General features: G+C 38.4%; 1 protein-coding gene across 8 annotated transcripts in view; it reads left to right on the forward strand.

Moving 5' to 3' along the window:
- Positions 1–13,247, forward strand: part of myo5aa (myosin VAa) — a 106,033-nt gene that overhangs the window by 44,220 nt on the left and 48,566 nt on the right. For all 8 annotated transcript variants that reach the window (XM_061878126.1, XM_061878119.1, XM_061878096.1 and 5 more), the window contains exons 3-6: positions 1,770–1,941; positions 4,286–4,430; positions 8,907–9,063; positions 11,383–11,526. In XM_061878126.1, coding sequence (XP_061734110.1) covers positions 1,770–1,941; positions 4,286–4,430; positions 8,907–9,063; positions 11,383–11,526 — 618 coding nt within the window. The remainder of the gene's footprint in view (positions 1–1,769; positions 1,942–4,285; positions 4,431–8,906; positions 9,064–11,382; positions 11,527–13,247) is intronic.

The raw sequence follows: 13,247 nt of genomic DNA on the forward strand, positions 1-13,247 counted from the left end.
TTTTTATATACAAACCCTGTTTCCATATGAGTTGGGAAATTGTGTTAGATGTAAATATAAACGGAATACAATGATTTGCAAATCATTTTCAACCCATATTCAGTTGAGTATGCTACAAAGACAACATATGTGATGTTCAAACTGATAAACACTTTTTTTTTTTGCAAATAATCATTAACTTTTGAATTTGATGCCAGCAACACGTGACAAAGAAGTTGGGAAAGGTGGCAATAAATACTGATAAAGTTGAGGAATGCTCATCAAACAATTATTTAGAACATCCCACAGGTGTGCAGGCTAATTGGGAACAGGTGGGTGCCATGATTGGGTATAAAAACAGCTTCCCAAAAAATGCTCAGTCTTTCACAAGAAAGGATGGGGCGAGGTACACCCCTCTGTCCACTACTGCGTGAGCAAATAGTCAAACAGTTTAAGAACAACGTTTCTCAAAGTGCAATTGCAAGAAATTTAGGGATTTCAACATCTACGGTGCATAATATAATCAAAATGTTCAGAGAATCTGGAGAAATCACTCCACGTAAGCTGCATAGCCGGAAACCAACATTGAATGACCGTGACCTTCGACCCCTCAGACGGCACTGTATTAAAAACAGACATCAATCTCTATAGGATATCCCCGCATGGGCTCAGGAACACTTCAGAAAACCACTGTCACTAAATACAGTTTGTCGCTACATCTGTAAGTGCAAGTTAAAGCTCTACTATGCAAAAGCGAAAGTCATTTATCAACAACATCCAGAAACGCCGCCGGCTTCTCTGGGCCGGAGAACATCTAAGATGGACTGATGCAAAGTGGAAAAGTGTTCTGTGGTCTAACGAGTCCACATTTCAAATTGTTTTTGGAAATATTCGACATCGTGTCATCCGGACCAATGGGGAACCGAACCTTCCAGACTTATCGACGCAAAGTTCAAAAGCCAGCATATGTGATGGTATGGGGGTACATTAGTGCCCAAAGCACATATGTGAAGGCACCATTAATGCTGAAAGGTACATACAGGTTTTGGAACATGTGCTGCCATCTAAGTGCCGTCTTTATCATGGACGCCCCTGCTTATTTCAGCAAGACAATGCCAAGCCACATTCAGCACGTGTTACAACAGCGCGGCTTCATAAAAAAATAGTGCGTGTACTTTCCTGGCCCGCCTGCAGTCCAGACCTGTCTCCCATCAAAAATGTGTGGCGCATTATGAAGCGTAAATTATGACAGCAGAGACCCCGGACTGTTGAACGACTGAAGCTCTACATAAAACAAGAATGGGAAAGAATTCCACTTTCAAAGCTTCAACAATTAGTTTCCTCAGTTCCCAAACGTTTATTGAATATAATATATTGTTAAAAGAAAAGGTGATGTAACACAGTGGTGAACATGCCCTTTCCCAAAGACTTTGGCACGTGTTGCAGCCATGAAATTCTAAGTTAATTATTATTTGCAAAAAAAAATAAAGTTTATGAGTTTGAACATCAAATATCTTGTCTTTGTAGTGCATTCAATTGAATACGGGTTGAAAAGGATTTGCAAATCATTGTATTCCGTTTATATTTACATCTAACACAATTTCCCAACTCATATGGAATCGGGGTTTGTATATAATGCAGTAATCATCATTTCAGAATACAGACTCACAAATCAGTGCTGCAACAATCATCATCAATACAAACCTCTGTAATAACGGGTCTTTATTTTTAGATAATTGATTTTTGATCGTATATCTATTTATTTTTCTTGCCGGCCTGCCTGTCTTCAGAACCTCGAGCACAAGCTGGACCCCAAGACAAAGAACCTGCCCTACCTTCGTAACCCTGACATCCTGGTGGGTGAGAATGACCTCACGGCGCTCAGCTACCTCCACGAGCCGGCAGTTCTGCACAACCTCAAAGTTCGCTTCATTGACTCGAAGCTCATCTACACTTACTGTGGTAGGAACTCCCTTGGCTGCTATATGAGGCAATACATTTGGAGGATGCCTAGTGGGATACATTGTTGCAGTCTATGAGCTATGCCTTTCTAATGTCTCTTTCTGACTATTAAATCCTAGTGTGTTTTACCAAATATTTAATGGTATAGGAGAGTTGCAAATGACGTCACGTCCGTTTTTCATCTTTATTCATGCAATGGTCGAACAGCTCGAGCGTAGCCTTAAAACCACTGGGAGGGAGTGTAGAGTTTGAGCAGAAAATGCCTTTCTGTTCTTGTATTTTCCAATCATTAAAATAGAGGTATAGAAAAAAGCTTTCATAGAGTACCGAAAAAGTGGTTCATAAAGCTAATAATGTCAGGGAAAAAAAAAAAAATTACGTCAGAGGAAATGGCTCTTAAAAATATCACTTTCATCATCTTGTGGAATACAATCGAACCATGCTTGTGTCTGCAGAGGTTCACTGTTTAAAATGTTTGTTTGAACATTTGATTTGTTTGATGAACTTTCTGTGATGCAATCAAGGTTATTCTCTATTATATTAGTAGTGCTTGAGAGCAGAAATAAATGTAAAAAAAGGACAAGAGAACGCATTAGTTTGTATTGTTTTTCGGTCGCTATGCTTAAATATAACTATGAAGACCTAGCTGTGCAAATACACTAACGTCATGTTAAGTTTTAGTAATAAATATTGTGATTGTTGGTCCAATCCACTGTATTTTCGTCGTCAATTTTCATGACAGAAACTAAAAGCTTATGTTGTTGTGCAGGAACGCCAAGTGCTTTTTTTGACACGGATGACCACATTATAGCGTCTTTGGTAGGGGTGTAACGGTACGTGTATTTGTATTGAACCGTTTCGGTACGGGGGTTTCGGTTCGTTACGGGGGTGTACCGAACGAGTTTCTAATCTAAAGTCTTAACAAGCTGCTTTGCTCCTTTTGACTCTGTCTCAGCACCCAGCATTGTACCACCCACACAACCATCTGATTGGTTACATATATAGCGGTAACAGCCAATCAGCAGTGCGTATTCAGAGCGGATGTAGTAAATGCTTCAGCGTCGAGCAGATAAGTGTTTAGCAGGTGAGCATAAGGCAGCGTACTCTCCCCAAATGATAATTAACACCTCCCAGTCAACTACTAGAAGCATCACTATGAGCCCGTTGATAGTGAAGAAACTTAAACTGCAGCTCAGCTCGCTCGCAGTTCTGGCTTGTGTGTGCGTCCATAAATGCGTGCGTGCGTGCGTCTGTCTGTGTTTTACGGACAGAAAAGCTTCGAATGGCAGGGTCCCTGCTATCACATTTTGATAAAAAAATAACATTTACATAATAAAAATAAACTACAGGCTTCCCAAATGCTGTGGTAAATTAAGCATGATGAGTTCACTTGAAACTGTTTAATGTTGCACTTTTTATATGTAGAAGAAACGTTTTGTCATTTTATTTAATCTGAGCAACAATTTTAGGCATAATGTTGATTAACGTGGGTAGAATTATTATAGTGTTCCCAATGTTAAAAGGATAAAGCGTTTGTTTACAAATATGGTAAATAAATAACCAAAACATTTATATTTTGTTGTTTTCTTACTCTACCGAAAATGAACCGAACTGTGACCTCTAAACCGAGGTACATACCGAACCGAAATGTTTGTGTACCGTTACACCCCTAGTCTTTGGGGCTATTAGTCAGCATCAAGAAAATATCCTTAATAGTATTAATAAACTAGATGAATACATCTCTTGTAGGTTCAACAGCATAAACTATATCTTGATATCGCTAGTAAAGATTCATGTTGAACAACAGGGACATCTATGGCTAAATAATGAGACAAAATATGAACTTCACACCATAATAACAAATGTCACCGATGCATGAATAGGTCCACACTTTGTCTTTTACCGATTAATGTGAACCCCTCAGATGTAAAGACGTGATGTGCCTTCAATCTTGTCTTCTGTAAATACTGTTAGTGTCAAGTAAAGTGAGGTAGCAATAACCTCTTGGTCATGATAAATGGTTTCAATTTTAAAAAATAATTGTTTTCTTAAGAGTGTAAAACTCCCCTCCATCCCATTTAAACAATTTTTTTCATGAGCGCTTTTATATTTGCCTCTAAACCTTTCAACATAAGCCTAAACCTACACTGATGCAGGTAAATGAACAGGAGCCTAATGGGGCTTAGACTATCACCTGAAACCTGGAAGTGCCCGGGTGTGCCTCAAGGTCACGTGATTGCAACCCACTTATTGTTTATGGCATAATGCAACATACATGTGTAAGTCTGCTATCTTCGTTGCTGGCACAGTACACCCTAGGTCACATATTTCCTTTTTGCGGCAGGAATTGTATTGGTAGCCATCAACCCTTATGAGACATTGCCCATTTATGGGACAGACATCATCAACGCCTACAGCGGCCAGAACATGGGAGACATGGACCCGCACATCTTTGCTGTGGCAGAGGAGGCTTACAAACAAATGGCCAGGTTTGTTTACACTTCATTCTTAGCCTCTCATGTCTTACTCCACAATGTAGTCATAATGTATTTTTCTCTAACAGACTATGAAGTGCTTTATTATTTGCACATTCCAAATTAGTATGTTCCCTCCATTTTGCTAGTTATAATAAGGATGCACAATATGTTTTTTTCCTCAAACCGATACCGACAAAGATAACTTGCTGCTTCTCAAGACCCATCCATTCATCCATCCATTTTCTAACGCTTATTCCCTTTGAGGTCGCGGGGGGGCGCTGGTGCCTATCTAAGCTGCAATCGGGCGGAAGGCGTGGCACACCCTGGACAAATCGCCACCTCATCACAGGGCCAACACAGATAGACAAACAACATTCACACTCACATTCACACACTAGGGCCAATTTAGTGTTGCCAATAAACCTGCTTCTCAAGACCAATAACCGATAATTTATTTATATCTAATTTTGTTTAGTTTAGATTTAATTGTAGTACGTTGCACACTTATTTTTGCGGCTATCTTTGGAGCAGGTTCTTTAGCAGCGCAGGCGGCTCTCTAGGCTTTGAAAACACTGACGCAGCATTGTTGGCATTTCAGGTGGCTGATGAGGTTTGATGCATTGAAGCGCAATGTTTTTTACACTACACGGTTAATTTTTGCAGAACTTTTTCGAGCAAATAGCATGACACAGATAGGAGATAAGGAGAACTTGATTTACTCACATTTACACACCTCCAGCACACGTACGAGTAATCTCGCCTCATTGGTTGGGCTGGACAATTATGGCAAAAATAATAAACACAATTATTTGGGGTGATTATTAAACATGAGGATGCCATTTTTCTAAGCTCCCACTTTTCTTTTTTGTGGTTCTTGACTCTCAACTTAAGTGATTGAAGTTAATGGAAATAAGTGATTTAAAATACTGGCGCTGTGTCAAATAAATGGGAGTGGAAACCATGGTGAGATACCAAACTTCGAGTGATTGTGGTCCGTTTTTTTCAATTACTTCTCTCTTTAACCGTTACAAGCTCAGGAATTTGCATGGATTTCCCACAGCCTGTTAATTGCTTTTCATTCATTAGAATGTTTTAATAATCATGACAAGTCAAAATTAAAATCTAAATTTGATTACTCGTCCAGCCCTACTCATTGGAGCTTTTTTTGTATGAGAACAATTTTTTATTTTGTTAGTTACCATCCACCCCTAAAATTATTTATTTTAAGTAAGGTATGGTTATGTTATTGAACAAATGTTATGGTGAATATACTTTGCATGACCAAATATCATATATTGAGAGAGGATGATCGACTGCATGATGTTGTACAGCGCACACTATGTGCTACACAAAGTATATTTGCAGTCAGTTACATCATCATCTTTTTGTCACATAGAAAAAATACAGAGGATATGACCTCCGTCTCCTCAATGGTAGTTTAACCTAACCCTGGTCCAGATAAGTGTTTGAGTACCCTTTGTGATTTTAAATCCAGATCTGGACATCGCTTTGGATCTGAATTGTGACTGGTTGTCGTTTGCCTCTGATGGTTTTAAATCCACCTGTGACTCTTTTACTCTTACACAGCTCATTAGCGGCCCAACCAGTCCAAATCTCAAATTCCCAGAGAAATCTTATCTTTCTAGATCTTTTTTTAACAAATGCTCATCATAATAAATACTCTCATGTTGGTATTGTTGCAAATTATTTGACTGACTACTGTGTTATCGCCACTGTTTGTAAAGATAAGCTCTTAAAAGAGATGCCACTAATTATTCTTGAACTTATTTTAAGCTTTTTTGTGAGCAAGCTTTTTATTATGATTTATGGCTCTTTGATTAGTCTTTTTAGTGATGTTGAGTTGGCCTGGAAATATTTTCATGATGCGTTTATTAATATTATAATGTGTTTGATCCTGAGCTCGGGATCTTTCTGTGTGGAATTTGCATGTTCTCCCCCGGGTACTCCGGCTTTCTCCCACCTCCAACAAACATGCACCTGTTGATAGGTTGATTGGCAACACTGAAATGGCCGTAGTATGTGAATGTTGTCTGTCAATCTTTGTTGGCCCTGCAATGAGGTGGCGACTTGTCCAGGGTGTACGCTGTCTTCCGCCTGAAGCAGTTGAGATAGGCTCCAGCACCCCCTGTGACCCCAAACGGGTCAAGCGGCAGGAAATGGATGGATGGATGGATGGATAAACAAACATGCTCCTCTACATAATTTCATAGTAAAAAGTAGAAGTAATCATTTGTTGTCTCCTGAACTGTCCAGTCAAAAGAAAGAGATGCTACCTGGGCCATAACTAGAAATACCAAATCTCAGGCTGACTTGATGTTTTTAAGGCAGCAGGAGATTTGTTGTCAAGCAGTCAAAGTCTGAGTTTTATCTTGTGCAAAACACCAGTACCTTCAATGATCCCAAGAAATTCTGGAAAGTCATAACAACAAATATCTGCCAACTTGTATCGTGAAAGACTTATGTAATCAGACTGATAAATCAGCTGAACAATTTATTTTTTTCAGGGGTTTTTTTTTGACTCCTTATCGCCACATCAAAATCAGCCAAATGTTCAGCAGGTTTGCATGTCACCATCTTTTCCCCCTTTCATAGCCAATACATTTAGTTTTACTCCTTGGATGAATTTGTTTGAGGTCAAGAGAGCCCTAAAATGAGTGGATCCTGGTAAATCTGCAAGTCCTAACAAATGTAGCCCCTTCTTTTTAAAGTTAGCTGTTGATTTTATTGCAGAACCTCGTACGCATATTTTCAATCATTCCTCGTCCAGTAATGAGATTCCTAACATGAAAATGGGGTAATGACACGATTTAGAATCAATCCTCCATTCAAAATCAATACTTTTTTTAAATAACATTAGGTGCCAGTTCTATAATTAACTACATTCTTCCATAAAATACATAACAGATCTGATACATTTCTATAGCACTTAAAAGATAACTGCTTTTGTTTCATAAATTGTACCAAAACATGAAACAAATACAAATAAGGCAAAAACAAAAATTTCCCACACTTCTTTTCCAAAATAAATCTGGATAGCAGATATTGGCATCTACAATTAATCGATTAAGAATTGTTACAAGAAAGAATCGCGATTTATTCAAAAATAGATTTTTTGACACCTCTATATCTTAGGGTTCCATATTTGCCCCGTTGTTGTTTTCCATCTATGTAAATAATCTCTGTGATAATGTGTCAGATGCTGCGTTCCATTTTCATGCAGATGACGCGGTCATATATTGTTCAGCCTCTGCTGTAGCGCAGATTTTTGAGTTCCTGCAGTCTGCTTTTAATGATGTTCAGTCCCAACTGACTCAGCTGAGACTAGTGCTTAATACAGATAAATCTAAGGTGATGAGATTTTCAAATGGCAACGGACTGCCATCGAACATTACCAAAATATCAACTGCTTACAAGTTTGAACTTGAAATGGTCACGACACATTAGTACTTGGGGATTGTTACTGATGAGGATTTGTATTTTAAATCCCACTGAGGAAAACTTGCAGATACATTTTTTTTTTCTTTCTAAACAGGTCCTGTTTTTTCCTACAAGTTAGGAAACGCTTGATTCTGACCACTTTTATGCCTTTACTAGAATATGGAGACTTACTTTTTATGAATGCACCTGACACTTAGTTGTAAAAATTGGATATTGTATATTACAGTGCCTTCCGTTTTATTACTGGTTTTGGCAAACTTGTCCACCATTGCACTTTATATGCAACGGCCAACTGTCCCATCTTTTGTCAGTCTACAGCTTTTCCCGATGGTTGGTGTGTATATATATATATATATATATATATATATATATATATATATATATATATATATCACCTTTTAATCACTTATTGGTCTGGTTCTCCCTTATTTATGTTCTTTCATGTGTAGAGACCCCAGTCACTACAGTTTAAGGGTCACAGGACATCCTTGGCGTGTTGGTTCCAACAAGTGTGTGTTAACTCATATTCAGTGGATAATGCACCTATCCTGCTATACAAGCTGTATGTACACTACTCTCAAGTATGTTCAAATTTGCTTTTTTTTTATTGAACTGTCCTCTGAGAAGATAAAATATGTTATCATTAATTGTACCAATAAATCATTGTCCTCTAACAACAACTAACCTGACTTAAAGTATTGCTTGTATCAGGTCAAGAAATATAAATAAAGTATTGAGAATCAGCATATTTTTTGAAAGCCAGCTTAAGACTGATAATACCAAGTATCTCAGCCCAGTTTTGTAACAGAGGGGGTTTTGTCGCAGCCTCCTTCCTCTTCAGGGCACATCTCTTGTTAAAGCATGCAAAGAGCAATGAGTTTAGAAGGTTTGCCCACGCCTGCTGATAATAATTACAGCTTTACACTTTCCCTTTGTCTGTTATTAAAGACCCAGCAACCCCATCATTTCCTTGAAACACACCAATGCATTACCCAGATCACAGCACGTCACTGTAACGTCTTGTTTCAGGGATGAGAGGAACCAGTCAATCATTGTCAGCGGAGAGTCGGGGGCAGGAAAGACTGTGTCGGCCAAGTACGCCATGAGATACTTTGCCACGGTCAGCGGCTCAGCCAGCGAGGCAAACGTAGAAGAGAAAGTGTTGGCTTCTAACCCAATCATGGAGGTGAGGGCACATTCTCTCATTTCCTCTACTCTCCCTTCGACCAGAATCTCCCTCTTCCTCCCGCCTACTTTTACTCTGACCAATCAGAGGCAAGCTGACTGGATAAATAGAAGGTGTACTTGGGTCACAGTGATGTAACTGCAGCAACAATTCCTGGATGCAGGCGTAATATCTGCATCAGCCTTTTACAATATTGTTTTGTGTGTGCGTGCACATGTACGTGTGTGTGTGTGTGTGTGTGTGTGTGTGTAAGGCGTTTAAATGTTTGTGACACACATATTTAATAGATATATTGTACGCAGTGAAAGACTGACTTTCTGTCTCTTAATGTTGAACACAATGCACTGCGGGATATGAGGTCAAGCTGGCATTTGTTCAGATTTTGAGATAACATTTTACCCATATTGTAGCTGAGATAGGCTCCAGCGCCCCCCGCTATCCCAAAAGGGGAATAAGTGGTAGAAAATGGATGGCTGGATGGCCTTTACCCATAAGTATACAAAGACAATAAAGGAAATGTGATTATAGTCTGTTCCAGGGTAAAACTTTTATCATAAAACATTTTAAACATACGGTCAGTGTTTGTCTCATACAATTTAACTGTCTTTTGATTGATTGATTGGAACTTTTATTAGTAGATTGCTCAGTACAGTAGATATTCAGTACAATTGACCACTAAATGGTAACATCAGAACAAGTTTTTCAACCTGTTTAAGTCAGGTCCATGTTAATCAATTCTGAATTATATTTGTATGAAAAAGTAAAGAGGAGGATGTTTGCTTGGTAGGCAACATTCTTTGAGGCTTGACTACATTTCACTTGTTAGCATTCTTAACTGCCATATAAAGTACAGGATTACCTGAAGTTACAAGCTAAATTTGAGCTCTTGATTCTTTCACACACTTGTATCTCAAATCAGTGTCTTTCATTAAAATTAATTTAAATCAATTTATTAGTGCTTGTCCCAGCACCTAAAACATCACAAGTTTAACATCCATCCATCCATTTCTACCGCTTGTCCCGTTCAGGGTCGTGTACATTCCTTTTAATCAAATTTTTTTGGGATAAAAATTAATGTAGAAAATCAATAAAACCACTGTCATTTAGGAAGTAATGTAAAAAAAAAAAAAAAAAAAAAAAAGCACAGCAACTACTCTTATGGCATCTCCTTCTAGCTGCTTCACTGTCAATCACACCATCAGCAGTTTTTCCATAATTGTATCGATAGATAGAATGTTAGATATTATTTTAACTTTCTTCCCTGGCATTAGACTCATCCTGCTTCACTATGGTGCAGAGTAGCAGTTACTCCTGAATTGCTTTGACAAGTTGGTGACACGCTCTGTCATGTATTTGGTGTTTTATGTTTTTAATTCAATGAATGTCATCCACTTCTTTTTCTTAACACTGTCCTTTACACTCACTTTCTTCCTTCCCATAGTTGGAAAGCAAAGTTATGTCGATATTTAGCTATATGCTAATGCTAGCGAGTAAGACCAGATGTATTCGGCAGATCTTACAGGGTTCACTGTGACATTTGTTATGCAAACTAATGGCGGGGATGTTTGTATCTCACAGTTTTGCTTGCGACTTAAAACATAACAATTAGCTGAAAGGCAGCTCTGATCTCAAAACACTCTTGAACTGGGGCACTCTTAAGTTGAGGTATCACTGTAAGTTTAAAAAGAAGTTAAGCTGTAAAACAAAAATAACAAAACGTAAACCCGTAACTTGTGGACATGACTTAAAGACGCAGTGCTGCTTTGTTTCTAATATCCATCCATCCATCCATTTTCTACCGCTTGTCTCTATCGGGGTTGCAGGGATGGGGGGTGAGCCTATATAGCTGCATTCAGGTACACCCTGGACAAGTCGCAACCTCATCGCAAGGCTGTTTCTAATATGCAATCAATTTTTTTTTATTGCCATTATATGCTTAGCAGTCAGGATAAGGGTGGGTGCATTACTTTCCTCTGTTTTCCGTTTACTTTTTAATGTCTGGGTCAATTTTCATCTTCACATTTTGGCTCTTTGCCCTCAATGGTACCTTTTAGGTGGAGACATCACACAAAAAATCTAAGAAAAAGCATAATCTCTTTAATCCACATTGAACTGAAGTCCTATGAGATTTGCTGAAAACAAACACTGGAATTGTATGCAACTTTGGAGCCCTTTTGTCCCCAAATATTTGATTCTGAACTGTAGTGCCTGTCAAACTGCCTGCGTTAGACTGTTGAATATTTTTCATTATTTATAAAGACCTTCTGACTGAGCCATTACAAAAATGTCAACGATGGTAATGTTTGTCTTCTCTCTCAGGCCATCGGTAATGCTAAGACAACTCGCAACGACAACAGCAGTCGCTTTGGAAAGTATATCGAGATCGGCTTTGACAACCGCTACAGAATCATTGGTGCCAACATGAGGACATATCTTCTGGAAAAATCCAGGGTGGTGTTCCAGGTGAGTGTTGGAAACATTTACTGTACTGTAGGTTTGCTGTGATAGGTTGCTTTTTTACTAATTGTTTAGGCATGATCTTATTAAAATTTTATTGCAAGATTCATCCATCCATCCATTTCTACCACTTGTCTCTTTCGGGGCTGCGGAGGGTCTGGAGCCTATTCCAGCTGCACTCGGGCATGGACAAGTCGCCACCTCATCGCAGGGCCGACACAGATAGACAGACAATATTCGCACTCACATTCACACACTAGGGCCAATTTAGTGTTGCCAATCAACCTACCTGTATCTCCAGGCGCATTATAGTAAGGCACATTAACTAACCCCTGTTCAGCCGTGCTGCCCAATAAAAATGATATTATGATAAATATATTTGTTACATGGGGAAGTTTCTATCAATATAATCTTTTGACAAGGCACAAATAAGTTATATCGACTTTATGCACTGCAGTTCATTACCGGAAGAAGCACAGCGCAGTTCTATCTGATTTCTAACTTTGCACTGTTCTTTGACAGACTTAAGTGTAGTACAGTGAGGAAACCAGACATCTCAGTACTTTTTATGTCTATTGTCATTATTTTAATGGAATTCCACAGTTGTCCCTTCATATTTAGTGATGAGTGTAAAACGCAAGTTTTTCATGCTTGTGACAACCATACAGTACTTTACATACGATAAACCGATCTTTTTGGACTATGTTTTGAGCTCTTGATAATGTCAACACGAGTAGGAGGAAACTACCTTGATCTATTCCTAAAAGTAAATCCATCTCTTAATACACATTATAACATGGACGTAACGTCTTTGTGTACATGTTTTAGTATCAGCTGATATGTGTTGAGATAAAGGACAAGGCTGTACATATTGTCCTTGTCATATTTTGTAAATGTTTGGCTGTGTCCATATGGAAATGGTAAGGCAGCAATACAAGTGACCCAAGTCAATATGCAGTGACTGCATCTCTCTTGCCCACTTGTGGCTGCTCTACGATCCGAACCTCGCCAATCTAATATGATATGGTTGAAAAAGATGTATCATAATTGAATAGCCTATGTTTGACAAGTCTACTGTTAGCTCCAACATATATGATATGCTTTGAAACACATCATGTGCAAATTTTAAAAGCCTGCTCTACTGCCATCTTGCAGCGAAAGTTGATAGTGCAAACCCCCAATTCCTCATGTTTCATGTGTCAGGTAAACTGCGACAAATGGGGCGGTATGAATCCGTTTTTTAAATTTTTTTTTTTTAAGAAAAAAACCAAACATGATATTCGAGTATATTGTACATAATTCAAGTATACATTAATGTATTCACCTTTTGCGCCTCAGTGGAAAATGTGTCTGATAATAAAAACGTTGATTTTTCTGTTTGGATGCTTTGATCATTACAACAGTGTCACTGCACCTGAATGGTTAAATTTCTTCAATGTTTTTAAACTGTGATTCAGTAAAAATCAATTAGTCATTGGGAAATTATGAAGATAGTTCTGAAATCTATATAAATGTATTTATAAAATTAGTTTTGAATTATGTCGTTTTAGGCAGACAACATTGGCACCTATTTCATAGTTCTTGACCTAAAAAAATATGTCTAGAGGTAAAAGTAGTGATTTAGGCTTGTTTTCTAACGAGTTTCAGCACATTTTGAAACACTCACTTTTCGCAGCCTGCTGACGTCACCTACAGAGATAGGAGGCAATTTCGTATTGCGTAGTATG

The sequence above is a fragment of the Nerophis ophidion genome, linkage group LG02, assembly GCF_033978795.1.
Source record: "Nerophis ophidion isolate RoL-2023_Sa linkage group LG02, RoL_Noph_v1.0, whole genome shotgun sequence".
Classification (NCBI taxonomy): Eukaryota; Metazoa; Chordata; class Actinopteri; order Syngnathiformes; family Syngnathidae; genus Nerophis; species Nerophis ophidion.